The sequence below is a fragment of the Chiloscyllium punctatum genome, chromosome 6 (assembly GCF_047496795.1).
Source record: "Chiloscyllium punctatum isolate Juve2018m chromosome 6, sChiPun1.3, whole genome shotgun sequence".
NCBI lineage: Eukaryota > Metazoa > Chordata > Chondrichthyes > Orectolobiformes > Hemiscylliidae > Chiloscyllium > Chiloscyllium punctatum.
Window position 1 is genome coordinate 27,316,655 of NC_092744.1, and position 16,411 is coordinate 27,333,065.

Genomic DNA, 16,411 nt, shown 5'->3' on the forward strand with positions numbered 1-16,411 from the left:
TTTTTTTCTCCCCTGGGTAGGGAAGCCCAAACTAGAGGGCATAGTTTTAATGTGAGGGGGTAAGGTTTAAAAGCAACCTAAGGGGCAACTTTTTCACGCAGGAGATGATGCATGAACGGAATGAGCTGCTAGAGGAAATGGAAGTGGATACAATTACAACATTTAAAAGGCAGCTGGATGGGTATATGAATAGAGAGGGTTTAGAGGGATATGGACCAAATGAGATGGTTTAGGATATCTGGTTGGCATGGACAAGTTGGACTGAAGGATCTATTTCCATGTTGTGTCTCACTATAACTCTAGGTCGGGCTCAGAATTCAAGGAAAGCCAATCAATGGTGAAGAAATGGGTTTCATACTGTTTTCGTCCCATTACTCTTTGCAAATAACCATATTTTCTCCAGCAGTTTATTTCAGAGCCTAATAACTTGATCATCTATCTTCATGACTTAAGTTTCTTATATCTGAATCCATTCTTAAACATCTTCTGTCATGCCTTCATATTCTTCCTGAAATGCGGTGTACAGAACAGAACGCAGTACTCCACTTGAGGCTGAATTACTGCCTTATACAAGTTCAACATACCCTTGGTGCTCTTATAATCTATGGTCCCATTTAGGAAATACAGGAAATTAACTATTCTCTCAAACGGTCATGCTACATTTAACAACTTCAGTTCATTAACATTCAGGTCCCTCTGCTCCTGCACTCCCTACAGAAATGTATCCTTTATTTTGTACTGTTTGTCCAAGACTTGCTTATCACCTTTTACTTCTCTGCATTGAACTTCATCTGCCACCTCTCTGCCCAATCCAATGTATCTACATCCTTTGGAAGTTGACACCATCCTCCTCACAGTTTATAACGATTCCAACATTTACAGTAATTCCAAAATCTGTTTGCTTTGAAATTGTGTCCTGTAGGTTTAGGTCATCAATACAGATCATGAAAAGTAAAGATCTCAACATTGATTCCCGGGAAATTCAAATACAAAGCTTACCCTAGTCTGAATAACATCCAATAACCATTACTCGGTTTCTGGTCACTCAGTAAATCTATGTTGCTAATGTCCTTTTATTCCATTTGCTCAAGTCTGTTGCATGGCAACATACCAAATGCTCTCTGGAAGTTCATGTACACTACATCAACACAGTTACCCCTATCAACCCTCTCCGTTACTACATCGTAAGAACTCTAGAAAGTTAGCTAAGATACATTCTTCCTTAAAAAATCCACGCTGGCTCTCCTCAATTACCTGCATTTATCATTGTGACTATTAATTTTTTCATAAATTATTGTTTCTATAAGTTTCCCAACCAAAGTTAAACCAGGTGGTCTATCATCGCCAGGCTCATCCTTACACTTTTTCGCCAAAGGCATAATGTTTGCAACGCTCCAATCATCTGGCACCACTGAGTCTAAACAAAACTAAAACATTGCGGCCAGTGCCCTGGCAATTTCCACTTTCACATCTCTCAATATTCTTGGATGCATCTCATTTGGTCCTGGTGCCTTGTCAACTAAGTGCAGACAGCCTGTCCAATACCAGCACCTTACCAATTTTAAACCTTTCAAGTGACTGAATTTAACCCTGGTCAGTGTTGAACTGGTTTATCTTGGCTCAGTGACCACATATGGTGTGTGGTCTCCAGTTTGAATACCTTGAAAACTTAAGATCGTAGGCTTCTTGAAGAAAATAAAGGCTCGCTGCCAGTGAAAACTCAATATATTGTTGTTTATGACATAAACCTGAGCTGATCATAGCATAAAGTAAATCAGTTTTCAGATTTTACTGTGGGATTAATTCAATTAGTCAACAGATTGATGGTCTGAAATTTCATAAACAGGGAATGCTTCATGGCTCTATGAAAATGGTCCACTTTATGCAAACTAATTTTACAAAGAAAGTGAGTAATCTAATCACCACCTCTGACCTGGAGATGCTGTTGTCAGACGGGTAAGGCGGAGGCGGTGTGCAATGTGAAGTCGAAGCCATTGGTGAAGGCAATCCCTGCGTGGGACTCAACCCATTCATGTCTCCATTCATCTGCATTGGAACATTCATCATCTGAGGAACTGAGGAAACAAAATAACTGATCAGAAACAGCCCTCATCAAGCTTCTAAGTAGCTTTATGCAGCTTTATGCTCGAGATAACCCACCCACTCTCTATCCATTACAGCCTCAACATTACACACTGTGCTTTATACAAAAAATGTGGCCTGGAGCAACGACTAGCAAATTAGTTCAGATCCCTGTCCTTCAGGAAACAACTTAGTTCAGGACCATTTAAAAATATGGAGTTGTCCATTTAAGACAGAGGTGAGGAGATTTTTTTTGTTTCTCAGAAGGTCAAGAATCTTTGGAACTCTCTTCCTAACAAGGCAATGAAAGCAGATTCTTTGGATATTTTAGGGTAGAAATAGATAGATATTGGTAATCAAGGGAACAAAAGTCCTGCCTAATGATCAAGTATTGCAAATGAAGAAAGAAAGGCTGCGAGTGTTTAGCGAGAAGCATCATTCATCACACACACGTGCCTAGGATGCAAGAAAGGAATCAGTAGTTTCTTCACATAAAAGAGAACAAAACTGGATCTTACCCATACTTCCTGGGGGCATGGGGGCTTGTGGGAGTGCATTGCGCTGCGGACTGATGAGCTGGCTGACAGATGGCAACTTGTTCCCCATGGTGGCCATTTTATTCACTGGAGAGGGAGAGGGCCCAAAGGACTGCTGTGATTGCATCGAGGGCCTGAAACAGAAATGGTAAAATGTAAACCTTGTTTGAAAATAACATTCACCAATTCCCCAAAATGCTATTATTATACATATCACCATCATATTAGCAAGTTCAAATGCATCATTAGCAAAATGATAGCAATAAGGCGTTTTACTTGGCTCATTATCTCCATGTTGGTCCTTACTCCCACTGGAGCAATTCATCATGATTCCAATTCATGATTCAACGGAAAAACTACTAATATTCATCATTTCAATCCACTACTCTTAAATACCAGGACTGATTTAACTTTACCAGGTCCATGTAAGAACATTTTCTGCATTCTAAAATCCAACTGTAATGGAACTATTCCTTTACTCTTTCCCTTCAGAGTTTTAACACTAATCCTAAGCCTCTGACAACTGATTCACTTCTCAATCCACCTTGAGAGTGGTCCACTCTGTCAGCACAATGCACAGCCCAAGATCATCTTTCTGAGGAGAATTCAAATGCACCTTCTCTACCCGTGTATAGTATTGTTGCCATATTTGAAGGTGAGCTTGTAAATGCATAAAGAAAACTGTGCATTTTATTAGTGTCTCAAATGCTCATAAAAAATTAAATCAGATGTCAGCAAACATGGCAACCATTTTGGAAACTTTCAGGGCTGAGATCAATTGAGTCAATTTTAGTGACGTTGCCTGGGATATAAATATCGGATCCAAGGGCTGTATACCCATGCTCCTCCTCTAAGTGCTATGGCATCACCACCCAATGGTGAACCATGGTACAATGTCTCAATAAAGACAGCATCTCTAGCACTGCAGGGCTTCCCTCATGGCTACAGCAAACATGCCAAGGACAGAGGTGAAAACTTGAAAGCCTCTAACTCGGACAGAAGCTCTAATGGAGGTTTCTAATCTTTAACTGAATCCAGAAACTCTTGCGACATTCAAACTTTTATTATATGGAGTAGGATTCTGTTGTAATATCCTTGACCCCAAGTCACATAGACACAGATGAAGGGACAATGAACCAGACTTTGCTGGGGGGAATGCATTCTAACAATTAGTCAACAGCTTCAGAAGAGATTTCTTCTGATGGCTGAAATATATACATAAATGCACTGAGTGTTTCTACATTACAAATTTTAGTGAATTTCCTGACCTCGCAATCATATTGAGAGTTCTATTTCATCATTTCCCACAATGTTTACTGGTTTCCTTTCCAGATGAATCACTGCTCCCATTTATACATTCTCCACAAAATACTAGCTCCTCAGAAATGTGGAGCTGCCCCAAAAAACACCAAAGAGACACATTACACATACTCCAGTTGCTAGATTTATTGAAGAGATCAGTACAAATATCAGCATCAATCCAGAATGTACACAATTACCCCCTACTGAAAACCATAGTCAAAAAGACCAGATAGAAAAAAAACAAAACATCTTTATAGAGGACCCTTTTCTGTCCAGCAGTAGCCCAGTGATACAATCTTTCATAGTTTTGATTCCTTAGCTGTCCCAACCAGGAAAATGAAAAAGATTGCACATGACCAATGCAGAAGTTCAGACAAAGTTTCTCTGGAGCAACTCTGCTTTCAGTGCAATGACTGAGAATTTTGCAAATAGCACTGTGCATAATTCTACCATTACATTTGTTGGTGGGAAACTTCAGGAAGAAAATGATATGCTGATGGCTGCAAGATTTATTAGCCTCATTTTTTAAAGTTCTGTGGCTAAACCCTCTTTACTTTTATTTCATTTCCTTCTAACCCAGGAAATGAAAATGGATGCATGAGCACTGTAGGACAACTCTCCATTGGCTTTCATCCACATGAGGAAGCTCTGCACACAGCAAAGATGGGTTCTGGATCAGATCCTGCAGAAAGTTTATTTGCTTATGGTGCTCTTGAATTGAAATGTTTAATGGATAGAATTAGACAATATTCAACGCAGCCTTCAAATGCTTGCATCTTTAACTGGTGCTGGTCAGACCTCTCTGTGGGGGATCCCTTGCAAATATCAAGACACTCCTGAGGGTACTGATCTCAGAAGACAGCACTGACTATTCAGTGAGTATTAGTTCAGAAAACGCATAGGATACAGCAAAAGGCTCTTCCTATTATCAAATCAATAAGCCAAAAAAAATTAATGAAATCTGGATCATAGAATTATTGTGTTCTTGTACACCCATCCTCAGATAGACAGCAAACAAAAATCTCAAACTCGTGCTGTGCTCCCGAATGCTCCCTAAGGAGCTAAACTCTCACTACAGTCGAATGGATTGATTGTCCTTTTAATGGGGAGAATCCTGCACTTTGAACCTGAAATAATCAAATTAATATCTCATCACGTCTCTGGAGATTCCTTAATATTGGACACTGTAGGAAAAAATATATTGTGAAGATCACAGCCTCTGAAGCAAATCAGTACTAACAATAAATGATTACAATGAACCTGTTTCATCCTAATGTGAAGATATCACTGAATGATATATTTCAGAGCAATAACAGACTAGATCAGGTGAGATCAGGGGTGGGGAGAGCTGAGAAATTAAAAGCCAATAAAGAATGCAGCCAACTGCTTGAGATCATCATCTATATTATGCATAAATTGAGACAAAATAAAATCAATATGTACAATAAAACTAGAATTTCTGACACAAGGCCAGCTCATGTCACCTCATTTCACATAACATGATGAGACAGAAATAGTAACCCATCGCAAAATGACTCTCAGATAACAAGATGGAATTATGTCAATGGCAGAACCACGCTCCAAGGGTGAAGTGTGATTACAAACTCTTACATTTCTGCTCTTCAGTAAACACGGAGGACAATCTGCTTGAGTATTTCATCAGGCAAGAATCACAAATGTGCCAAGTAGTTCAGTTCAGTGCAAGTGGTCCCAGTCTCCAGTACTAAGGTCCCCAACACTTGGATCTCTCACCACTGATGAAGAGAACAATATTGCTAACAAGCTACTGGAGGACACAGTCATATTTTTTTTAAAAATCAAAAATTTAACAACAAAGGTTCTACCCTTGACTCCTCAATTTTACCCCTTCTCCATTTTTCCAAGACAAGTAATTCATATTGGTGTATGATTTTACAGGTGCCTGTCCAAGTGACCAGTTTTCGCAGGACTGGATGGTTAGGTTAGAAACATTTCAGTGTGATACTGCGTATAACTGGATCTGTGCATTTTAATCCAACTCATGATGATACAATGTATACCTGGATGTGCAGAAATCAATATGACTCAGTATAATACTTTGTGCATCTGTGTGGGTCAATATAATTAACTATTGTATGACACACACACAGATCTGTGTGGTTCAGTATAACCGAACACCATACTTTCCAATTCCCTGATGTCCAACTGTCATCCTAAATTGAGAGGGATCTACCTAATTTTACCATTTTCCTTTTGTTTTATTTACAGACAGCGGGCCCACTTGATAGCACAAGTCAAACTAGTAAGCCAATTCAACAATGCTGTGATTCCAAAATACAGGCCCACTCTATGATTATAATAGATTATATATGGCATTCTCGAAGGGTTGCTGAATTTTAACATCATGACATTTATAAAATGGGAATATCAACTTTTAAAAATTTCAATACAATTGAAAAGTTACTTCAATAGTCAGGATTTCAAAATTTACTGTATTAGATCAGAGGATTTTATATTATAATTCAGCATAAGTGACAGGAAAAAGCTCAGAAAAAAACCCAATACATCTTCCCTTGATTTGACTGAGTTACAGACTGCAGCACACTGTGCATACTTCAATCTGGTATAATCTTCGGATTTTATTTTATTATCAAGCTTAACTGAAAAAAATCATTCTCTTCTGTTGCCCTGCAAACAACGTGCAAATATCAGCTCCCTTTCTCACCAAAATGGGCAAAGAAAAGGCAGTTTCTTGAAGAATTACAAAGCACAAAAAGGTTGAGGTGCATTTGGTGCCTTTCCCTGTGTTGCATCCCAATAACATGTTCTTTAACTGTGGGGCAGAAATCCAATATCAAAATGCTAGATGCTTCAAGTTTTGTGTTTTCTCTTCTGACTGTATTTTAAATAATTCAACAAGTCTGAAAACAGGGCCAGAAACCTATAAGATTTGTCTGGGTTCTTCTGTTCCTTCTTCCCATGAAGGAAAACACTTATTTTTTGACCGAGCTCAATTATTAAATTCTTAAAACTTGAATTGCAGACAGTGTACCATGCAGAGTGATTATGGTACTGGTCTAGTGAGTCACAGGTCAAGAGTTCAAACCTCAGTCAGCAAATTCACTCATTTCTAGACTGGCAACTGAAAGATGAGAAAACAAATGATGATCATAACTTGAAGAGTTACCATATAGGTGTCCTGATAACCAGCAAGAGATACAGGAACACATATACAAGCAGGTGGCTCAGTGGTTAGCACTGCTGCCTCTCAGTGCCAGGGACCTGGGTTCAATTCCAGCCTCAGTCTGTGTGGAGTTTGCATATTCTCCCAGTGTCTGCGTGGGTTTTCTCTGGGAGCTCCGGTTTCCTCCCACAATCCAAAGATGTGCAGGTTAGGTGAATTGGCCATACTAAATTGCCCACAGCATTCAGGGCTGCGTACATTAGGTGCATTACTCTTTGAAGGGTCAGTGTGGACTTGTTGGGCCGAAGTGCCTGTTTCCACACTGTAGGGATTCGATATAATTCTAGATCATGGAAATATGCAAAAATAACAGTGTTATTGTGGTGATTTTAACTTCCTGAATATTGACTGGGCCTGAGACAAGGCAGAATTTGTTAGCTGTATCCAGGAGGATTTCTTGAAACATTATTTAAATAGTCCAAATAGGGAAGGGGACATACTAGACCTTACGTTGGGGAATAAGGCTGACCAGGTGATTGAAGTTTCAGTGAGGGTGTATTTTGGGAACAATGAACATAATTCCATAAGTTTAGTGATAGTTATGGATAAGGATAAGACTGGTCCTCGGGTGAAAGTGCAGAACTGGGGGAAGACTAATTATGACAGTATTAGACAGAAACAGAAGAAATTAGATGAGGGGTGACTAGTTGAAGTAAATCCACATTTGACATGTTGGAGTCTTTTAAAGGCCTATTGATCAGAGTTCAGGACCAGCATGTTCCTGTCACGAGGAAAGAGAAGGATAGCAAGAATTATTGAGTTTAGTCAAAAGGAAAAGGGACGTATATGTAAGGTTTTAGAAACTGAAAGCAGACAATGCACTTGAAGAATATAAAAGAAACAGGAAAGTACTTAAAAAGATTAGGAGGACTATAAGGGTCCATGAAATGCCCTTGGGATTAAAGAGAATGCTAAGATATTTCATATGTATATCAGAAGCAAAGGTTAACGAGAGAAAGGGTAGGTGCACTGAAGGAAATAGGTGAAATCTTAAATCCTTTGCATCACTGTTCACCAAGAACATGAATGATGATAAGATTAGGGGTATTCTAGAGTATGTTGAGAAGGTGGTGATGTTGAATGTCTTGAAAAACATTAAAGTAGATAAGTCTGCAGGGACAGATGGAATCAATCCCAGAATACGGAGGGAGGGGAGTCCTGGGGCCTTGACACAGATCTTTGAAACTTCTTTAGCACAGGCAAGGTCTCAGACTGGAAAATAGTTAATGTTGCTCTTTTGTTCAGAAAAAGGCAAAAGGCATAATTATAGACTGGTGAAAATATAGACTGGAAATTATAGACTGGTGAACCTTATATCAGTGTTTAGGAAGTTTCTGGAGAAGATTCTTAGGGACAAGATTTACTTGCACTTGGAAAAAAAAAATTATTAGGAACAGTCAGCACAGCTTTAGGTGGGAGGAGATCCTGTCTCAAATTTAATTGAGTTTGTTGAGGAAGTGACATAGATTATTGATGAGGACACAGTAGTGGATGTTGTCTATATAGACTTTACTAAAGGATATGTCAAGGTCCCTCATGGTTAGCTCTTACAGAAAATTAAGTCACGTAGGATCCAGACTGAGTTGATAAATTGAATACAAAATTGGCATGGTCATAGAAGACAAAGGTTAGTTGTGGAGGAGTGCTTATCTGACTGGAAATCAATAATGAGTGGTGTTCCGCAAGGATCGGTGCTAGGACCTTGTTGTTTATCATATTTTTAAATGATTTGGATGAAAATGTAGGTGAACTAATCAGCAATTTTACAGACAACAGAATTTGGTGGTGTTGCAAATCATAAGGCAGACTTTTAAAGGATACAGCAAGATGTAGATCAATTGGAGAAATAACAGATCAAATTTAATCTGGACAAGTGTGGTGATGTTTTCGAGAGATCAAATGCAAAAGGATAGGATACAGTAAGTGGCAGGCTTCTTTGAAGCATGAAATACAGAGGGATCTTGGCATACAAGTTCATAGCTCCCTGAAAATGGCAACACAAGTGGATGAGGTGGTAAAGACAGCATACAGCATGCTTGCCTTTGCTGGTCAAGGCACAGAGTATAAAAGCTGGAAAGTCATGTTGCAGTTGTGTAAAACTTTGGTAAGGCCACACATTTATATTTTGAGTATTAATTCTCATGTCCATATTCAGAATGTTTACATAGACTTGTCACACTGCAATTCCATCTTTCCAACAATGTGGCATCTCCAATAGAAATGTGAACATGAACATCATGGAAAAGGTTCACAGAAAGCACAGGATGACGCAAGACTGCGAATTCAGTGATGTCGATGTATTTTAAAATAGCATTCTGCAATTGACACTGTTAGCTTCTCTGGTTGAGGGAATACTCCACCTCGCAATGAAACATGACAGGTTAGGATCATGGCATATTTCAGGCAGCTTTAGTACATCAAAGTGCAAAATATTTTCACCTCAAGAATCCCCTAACATGGTGACAAAGTAACATGCACCAACCATCCCTTGTTGCACAATGGGATTAAAATGATAGTTAGACATGTACCCTTGAACAAATAATAAATACAATTAAGACCATAATATGTAGGAGCAGAAACTTAAATAGCAGCTTCCCTGGCTATTGTTTGATGCCAGCCAGATTACAGATTGAATGAGTTTGATTTCACAGCGTGCTAGTGGGATTCATACTCATGCCCTTGCTAATTGAGAATCAATGCTTAGTGATCATACATGTTCTACTGGGGAAGTGGTCATGGTGTGCAATGCGCTCACTGGAATGGAACTTAATGCCACATCAGATGGAGTGCTATAGAAATAATTGCTTACAAACTGCCTGTAACAAAGATATGAAATCGTTAAATCAGTAACAAGCGCTAACTGAAAGGCATCAGTAAATGCCAGGTGATCTCCTCTTGTAGCATTTGAGAAATGCAGGCCACTTCATAAATCCAACGAACACCAGGTTGTTGTGCCACTTGAAGTGGAACATGCATCCATTTTGAAAACTACCAATTCGGTTCTTGGGGGTTTCCCATTTTATAAATAATGGAAGGTTTGAGTTGTGCTCTCTTCGCTCCACCCCCCTCTTCCCAGGTTATGTAAGGTGTTCTCAGTCTGTACACAATCGGATGTTTTCTCCTTCATTAACAGTCTTTTGCCACAATTTGACTCCAGGCGTTCGTTTTGAAAGCAGGCGTTCAGCAGACTAGAGAAAGGAACCGGAGAAAAAGACAGAGAAAGAGAGAGAGGGAGGGAGAGAGAGAGAGAGAGAAAAAAAAAGAGAGAAAAAATACAATAAGGATTGACAGATTTAACTCCTCGTCTTAGACTTTTCTGTCTTCATGATCATGACAATTTCTGTGGAAGAGACTGTGGTTTTGAATATATTTATCTGGATTCAAAATTACTGAGCTCATATTGAAAGGGCATGATCAAACAGACAATCAAACTGGTAGCAGGAGTTAAAGGGGATTTATGCTTCTGAAATCTAATTCAGCCACTGATATCACTGTGCAAATCCCTCATTTCACTTGTTTGTGGCCCATAAGATGCTGTCAACTTAATCACTTGGTATCAGTCCCCCAATGCCAAGACCGTTAGATCATGGTTATCTATAAAGTTCTGGAAGTGAGCACCAGGTAAATCTTTTGTTTATGTACAACTTGTACTTGCAAGTTTGACAGTCAAGGGCCTCAAATGCAGTCAAACAGAAAGACTCCATTTAAAGTGATTAAAATGATGAGAATCTCATTGAACTAGGCAAGTGAACAGTCCCATGCTTAAAAATGCGTACAAATTAACACAAGGTCATGTGACTGGCAGGCTCAGGGAACGAAATGATGATAGGAGCTATCCACTTACTAGCACCATGGAGCAACCCGAGCTCACAGACTGCAGTAGTTAAAAGATAAAGTAATCACCAGCATGAGATCAGGGGCTGGGCTTTAAAGAAGGGCTTGTCACTCAGCCTCTGACATTTGTTTCTAAAAACAATTCAAATATTAAACAGGATCCATTAAGTGGATCCTGCAATACATCTGCAAATGGTGACGTCTCTGTGTAAAATTAATTTAGTCGCTACCATAATGAATCAGATCAATGCACCTGATGGATTACGGAATGTGAATTACAATATTGAGTAATTATGAAAGGAAAGGTGGTTGAGACTTGTTTAGTGAACTCTTTTCGATAGAGCACTGGGGTAACGATACATGACTGCCAGTTTTCTGGAATGACTAAATCTTCACCCAATTCTGTGGACCAGAAGGAAACAACTCAAAGCCACCAAATAATTCCAATCACATTAATTGTACCTTCAGGTTCTTTTAAAAGCCTGGTTTTTGAGTTGCTGGTGTATCTGGCACCTCACATACTGCTCATTTCACAGCAACTGACAGTGAAAGTTCCCAGCCTGTATGAAACTGTACTGGGACTGTGAATAGCAAGGGGACAGCTCACAGATCCCTCTCAAGGCCCATTCTTTCTCTTTTGAATGTATTCACTTTTAGGGGACAGGCCGTCTTCTGGAGAAATAGACTACAAGAAGGAAGCATATGGCAAATGGAGGAGAATTTGAAAGCAAAGGTATGCTGATAGATGAGGTTAGGTACCAACACATGATCTACATGGACGTAAGTAAGGTGTTTGACATGGTTCCTCATGGTAGACTGGTTTCCAAGGCTAGATCACTTGGAATACAGGGAGAACTAGCTCAAAGGTAAAAGGTAGAGGGTGGTGGTGGAGTTTGCTTTTCAGACTGGCAGCCTGTGGCCAGCGGTGTGCCAGAAGGACCGGCACTGGGTCCACTGCTTTTTGTCAATTATATAAATGATTTGGATATGAACATAGGAGGTATAGTCAGTAAGTTTGCAGACGACACCAAAATTGGAGGTGTAGTGGAGGTTACCTCAGAGTACAACAGAATCTTGGTCAGATGGATCAATGGACTGAGGAGTGGCAGACGGAGTTTAATTTAGATAAATGTGATGTGCTGCATTTTGGAAAGCCAAATCAGGGCAGGACTTATGCACTTAATGGTAAGGTCCAGAGGAGTGTTGGAGACCTTGGAATCCAGGTTCATAGGTCCTTGAAAGTGGAGTCACAGGTAGATAGGAGAGTGAAGGCGGCATTTGGTATGCTTGCCTTTATTGGTCAGTGCATTGTATAGGAATTGGGAAGTCATGCTGCAACTATACAGGACATTAGTTATGCCACTTTTGGAATACCATGTGCAAATCTGGTTTCCTTTTATGGGAAGGATTTTGTGAAACTCTAAAGGATTCAGAAACATTTTACAACAATGTTGCCAGGGCTGGAGGATTTGAGTTATAGGGAGAGGCTGAATAGGTTGGAGTTATTTTCCCTGAAGCATCAGAGGGTGAGAGGTGACCTTATAGAGGTTTACAAAATCAAGAGGGACATGGATAGGAGAAATAGACAAGGTCTTTTTGCAGGGTGGTGGAGTCCAAAGCTAGACGGCAAAGGTTTAAGGTGAGATGGGAAAGATTTAAAAGGGACATAAGGGGCAACCTTTTCATAAGAGGTGTATGCATGGAATGAGCTACGAGTGGAAGTGGTGGAGGCTGGTACAATTACAACATTTAACAGGTATTTGGATGGGTATATGAATAAGAAGTGTTTAGAGGGATAAGGGGCTAAATGCTGGCAAAAGGACAAGATTTATTTAGAACATCTGGTCAGCATGGACAAGTTGGACTGAAGAATTAGTTTCCATGCTGCATACCTTTATTACTCCGTGACCCTATGTTTTTCAGATGTTGATCGACCTGCCTTATACTTGGAACATGTTTTGCTTTGCTGTCACTTTTCAGGAAGATGTTTGGTGCGATGATGCTACTCCTTTAACAAGGTCATGTTGTCCTTGGTTTTTTAATTCCAAAGGAGATCATAAAAGACAGAGATTCTAGTTTGTCTGGGATGATGTCACTTTGATTACAGCTAACAGGCAACAATCAAGAAAAAGGGCTTTTCATTTTTTTAAAAAACATTCATACAATGAAAGGCGACCGGCAGTTCTCCCAGTTCAGGGATTTTTCTAGTTTGGTTTAGCTTTTAGCTTGGGACCCAAAAAAACAGCTACAGTGAAAAGAGGTTGCATGCTGATTTGCTTTCTAATATCTCCATTGTAAGAACCTGACTTTGAATTTACCTTTTTGTCAGGGAGTGTATTTATGGGGATATTGTAGGAAATTGGAACATTATGTTGTGATAGAGTCAGTAGGGTTTTCAGATAGGTTACGTTATTCTATACTCTGTTCTTTTTTGTGTTTCATTGGTAGTCTGTAAATAAATTGTGTTGTTTAAAACTGAGTGGTTTGACCAGCTGCATCATGCCTGGAATATGCACCTTAAACAACTAGAAAAGTTAGGTCTGGGCTACCTTTTCAAAATATTTTGAGGGGGTCTGGCCTACTCCATAACGCTGGTTATAAATAAATTCTTAGGATATGAGGCTCTGCCTACTCATCATTCAGAATACTGGGTGCTATACCACTAGCCATCCTCAAGCCACCCACCACAATAAAACGAAAGTGAAACAAGAGGAACAGCTTCTATTAGCATTTCCAAATCAAAAGAATGGAAGCAAAACAGCCAGTTACACACATAAGCAACATTAAAATAAATAATGACAGACAAATGAAATGTCATGACCATGGAGCAGAGATGAAAAAAAAAGTGTGAAAGGCATAAAAGATCCAAGGAAACTTCCAATAACAATTTAAAACTGCAAAGAAAAGCAAACAGATTTTGGAAGCTGGAGTTATGGTGCTGCATTACAATACATTTTAGGATTTCTCCTATTATGAATTCAAATTGATAAACACAATCATGAAATTTTAAAGATAAATGCAATATTTCAAGATTGCTTCATTCTCCCATAAACTTGGTAAGCCAGGTGCAGACTCAAGCTCAGAAAGGTAAAAGCACCTCAGATTTCACTATCCCACACTTGAGTTACTGAATGAAAATATAGGAAAGCAGCTCAACTGCAGAGCTTTTTTGCAAAAGGTATGATGGGAAAAGGAAAAATGAAAAAGAGAGCTAGTGTAAATGACTGAGTTCTGGATTTTTGTTTCTGCATTTCTAAGATACACAAAACAAAGTAGTGCTGCATGGATGAAATACTTGTAGAAAGATTAAATATAAGATTTTGTTCATTAAAGTGCAGAAAAAACTTTCTACTGGATTGTTGTGGCATTTGGCAATTTTAGATGATGTTATCATGATCAAAGCATGGAGAGGGCCTCATCTCATAATCATTGTTTCTAACCTCATAACCATCATTAAGGTGAATCTGCACTGTCCCCTCATCGAGTCTAATGGTCTTTCTACTAATTAAGTGCCTAAAACAAGACACTGTTCTAATTAGCCAAACTATTTTTGCACGTAATAGAAATTATTTCTTTTTCCTTTCAAGCTGTTCCTTGAAGGGAAACAGAAGGATCCAGTGGTGTGACAGCTGAGAATCTGCCATTGTTGGTGACTTTTTTGAGCATTAAGAAAGCCATTTCATATGTTTCATCATTTTAACAAATCCTTCCAGTACAATGTATTTCAAATCGCAACGATACTCTCTCTCTTTAGCAGGAGGATTGGTTTAAATATAAAGGTGTAGCATAAACTATTTCCACTTAATCTTGTGGAGATCTCCATTTTAAAAAAATATTGAACGAGTCTCCATTAGCTAGAAGTGTGAAGTGTAGTCACTATGGATAGTTATGAAACTTTCCTATACATCAAGATAGGGATTAGCTACATTGGTAAAGACTGAACAAGCCCAAGCTCAAACATGAGAGGGGTAATGCAGGAACATAACAGGGATTATGAAGGAAAAAATTATACTTATTTATTATTCCATGCTCCATTCGGTCTTGACTAGTGCCATTGAATGGAATCCTAGCTAATTACTTCCTATTCTATATGGTCCTTCATCACATTGTGTGGTAGTGGAAAACATAATGACTCAACACATTATTCTTATTGAACAAAGTCTCGGTTCCTTCACGGAGTCAAAATTTTGGAACTCCCTTCCTGAAAGAGATCTGGTCTCCCTCTACCAGATAGTTTGAAGTGATTCAAGGCTTGTTATCACTTTCACAAGGCCAATTAGAGTTTGGCAATTAATTCTGGCCTAACCAATGATGTCCACATCCCATGAAAACTGGCAGAGAGTTTAATGTGGCTGACGACTTGTGGGGCTCAGCCAATTGGCTACACAGCAGTTGGGTCGCTCTAATGGATCACTGCCATGATCACCTGCTGTCCGATGTTATCCTCTCCACAACTGAGGTTGTGTTGAAGCTTTAAACCATAAAAAGTAAAAAATTAAGGCATAGAGAGAGGCCATTAGGTTCAGTGTATCTGCATCGATAACTTACTGTTTCTGCAGCAGGTGCTGCTGTTGTTGCCTGTAGTTCTCAATCGTGTGTTGTGGCAATAATTGCATCAGCTCCAGTGACTCTTTAATTTTCAGCAATACTTCATAAGTCTCTCGTCCTCTTATCTGAACATCAAAAAAAGTGTAATTAGTCAGATACAGAGGAAGAACAAGAGGCAGTTACATGTATGCAGTACTTTCTGTAGTGAAAATGTGCAGGTCTCAGGAAAAAGATTGAGATTGGGTAATTGATGAATGGTGGATTGATCTAACGATTTGGTTGTGAAGCTTGAGAGGGACAGAAAGAGGGAATGGTTTTGGACAAAAGTTCTACAACTTAAGAATATGGCAACTAAAGTTATCCCACAGTTGACGTAGCAAAATGTGAACAGATTTGGGAGGCTTTGAGGTGTTTAAGCACAACTCAGAGTTAGAAAAGACTGACACCATTAAATGAATATATCAAGCAGCAGGTAGGAGGAGATAACCGATAGTCAGTGTCAAAGTTTACAGGCTTCATTCTGTTTGTTTACTGTGGGAGCTGATGCATCAGGATTACAATAACAGAATTTCGAAATAGATGGATGTAAATTGATGGACCTTTCAGCTTGAATTCCCTAACAACTGAAATTCATGATGTCTAAACCAAGACATGTTGAACTGAGAGAGAGATAGGAACAGTGAAAATTGGAGTGTGTGTGCATGAACAGAGAGAAATGAGGTTTCAACACCATGCCACTTCAGTAAATAATCACAGCTGAATAGTACCATAATGCATTGGGCACTGAAATTCCAGCACCAGTTCTAAGACAAGATAATACAATATGACAATTAACATTTTAGAACTGCTGCAAAAAAACTGACAAATACAGATCCATGGGATGCTG

At 39.2% G+C, this 16,411-nt stretch overlaps 1 protein-coding gene across 1 annotated transcript in view; it reads right to left on the bottom strand.

The window, feature by feature from the left end:
- The window catches only part of LOC140478800 (tumor protein 63-like), a 300,795-nt gene that overhangs the window by 7,251 nt on the left and 277,133 nt on the right, over window positions 1-16,411 (bottom strand). The window contains 3 exon segments of the mRNA XM_072572189.1: window positions 1,934-2,075; window positions 2,601-2,752; window positions 15,526-15,650. Coding sequence (XP_072428290.1) covers window positions 1,934-2,075; window positions 2,601-2,752; window positions 15,526-15,650 — 419 coding nt within the window.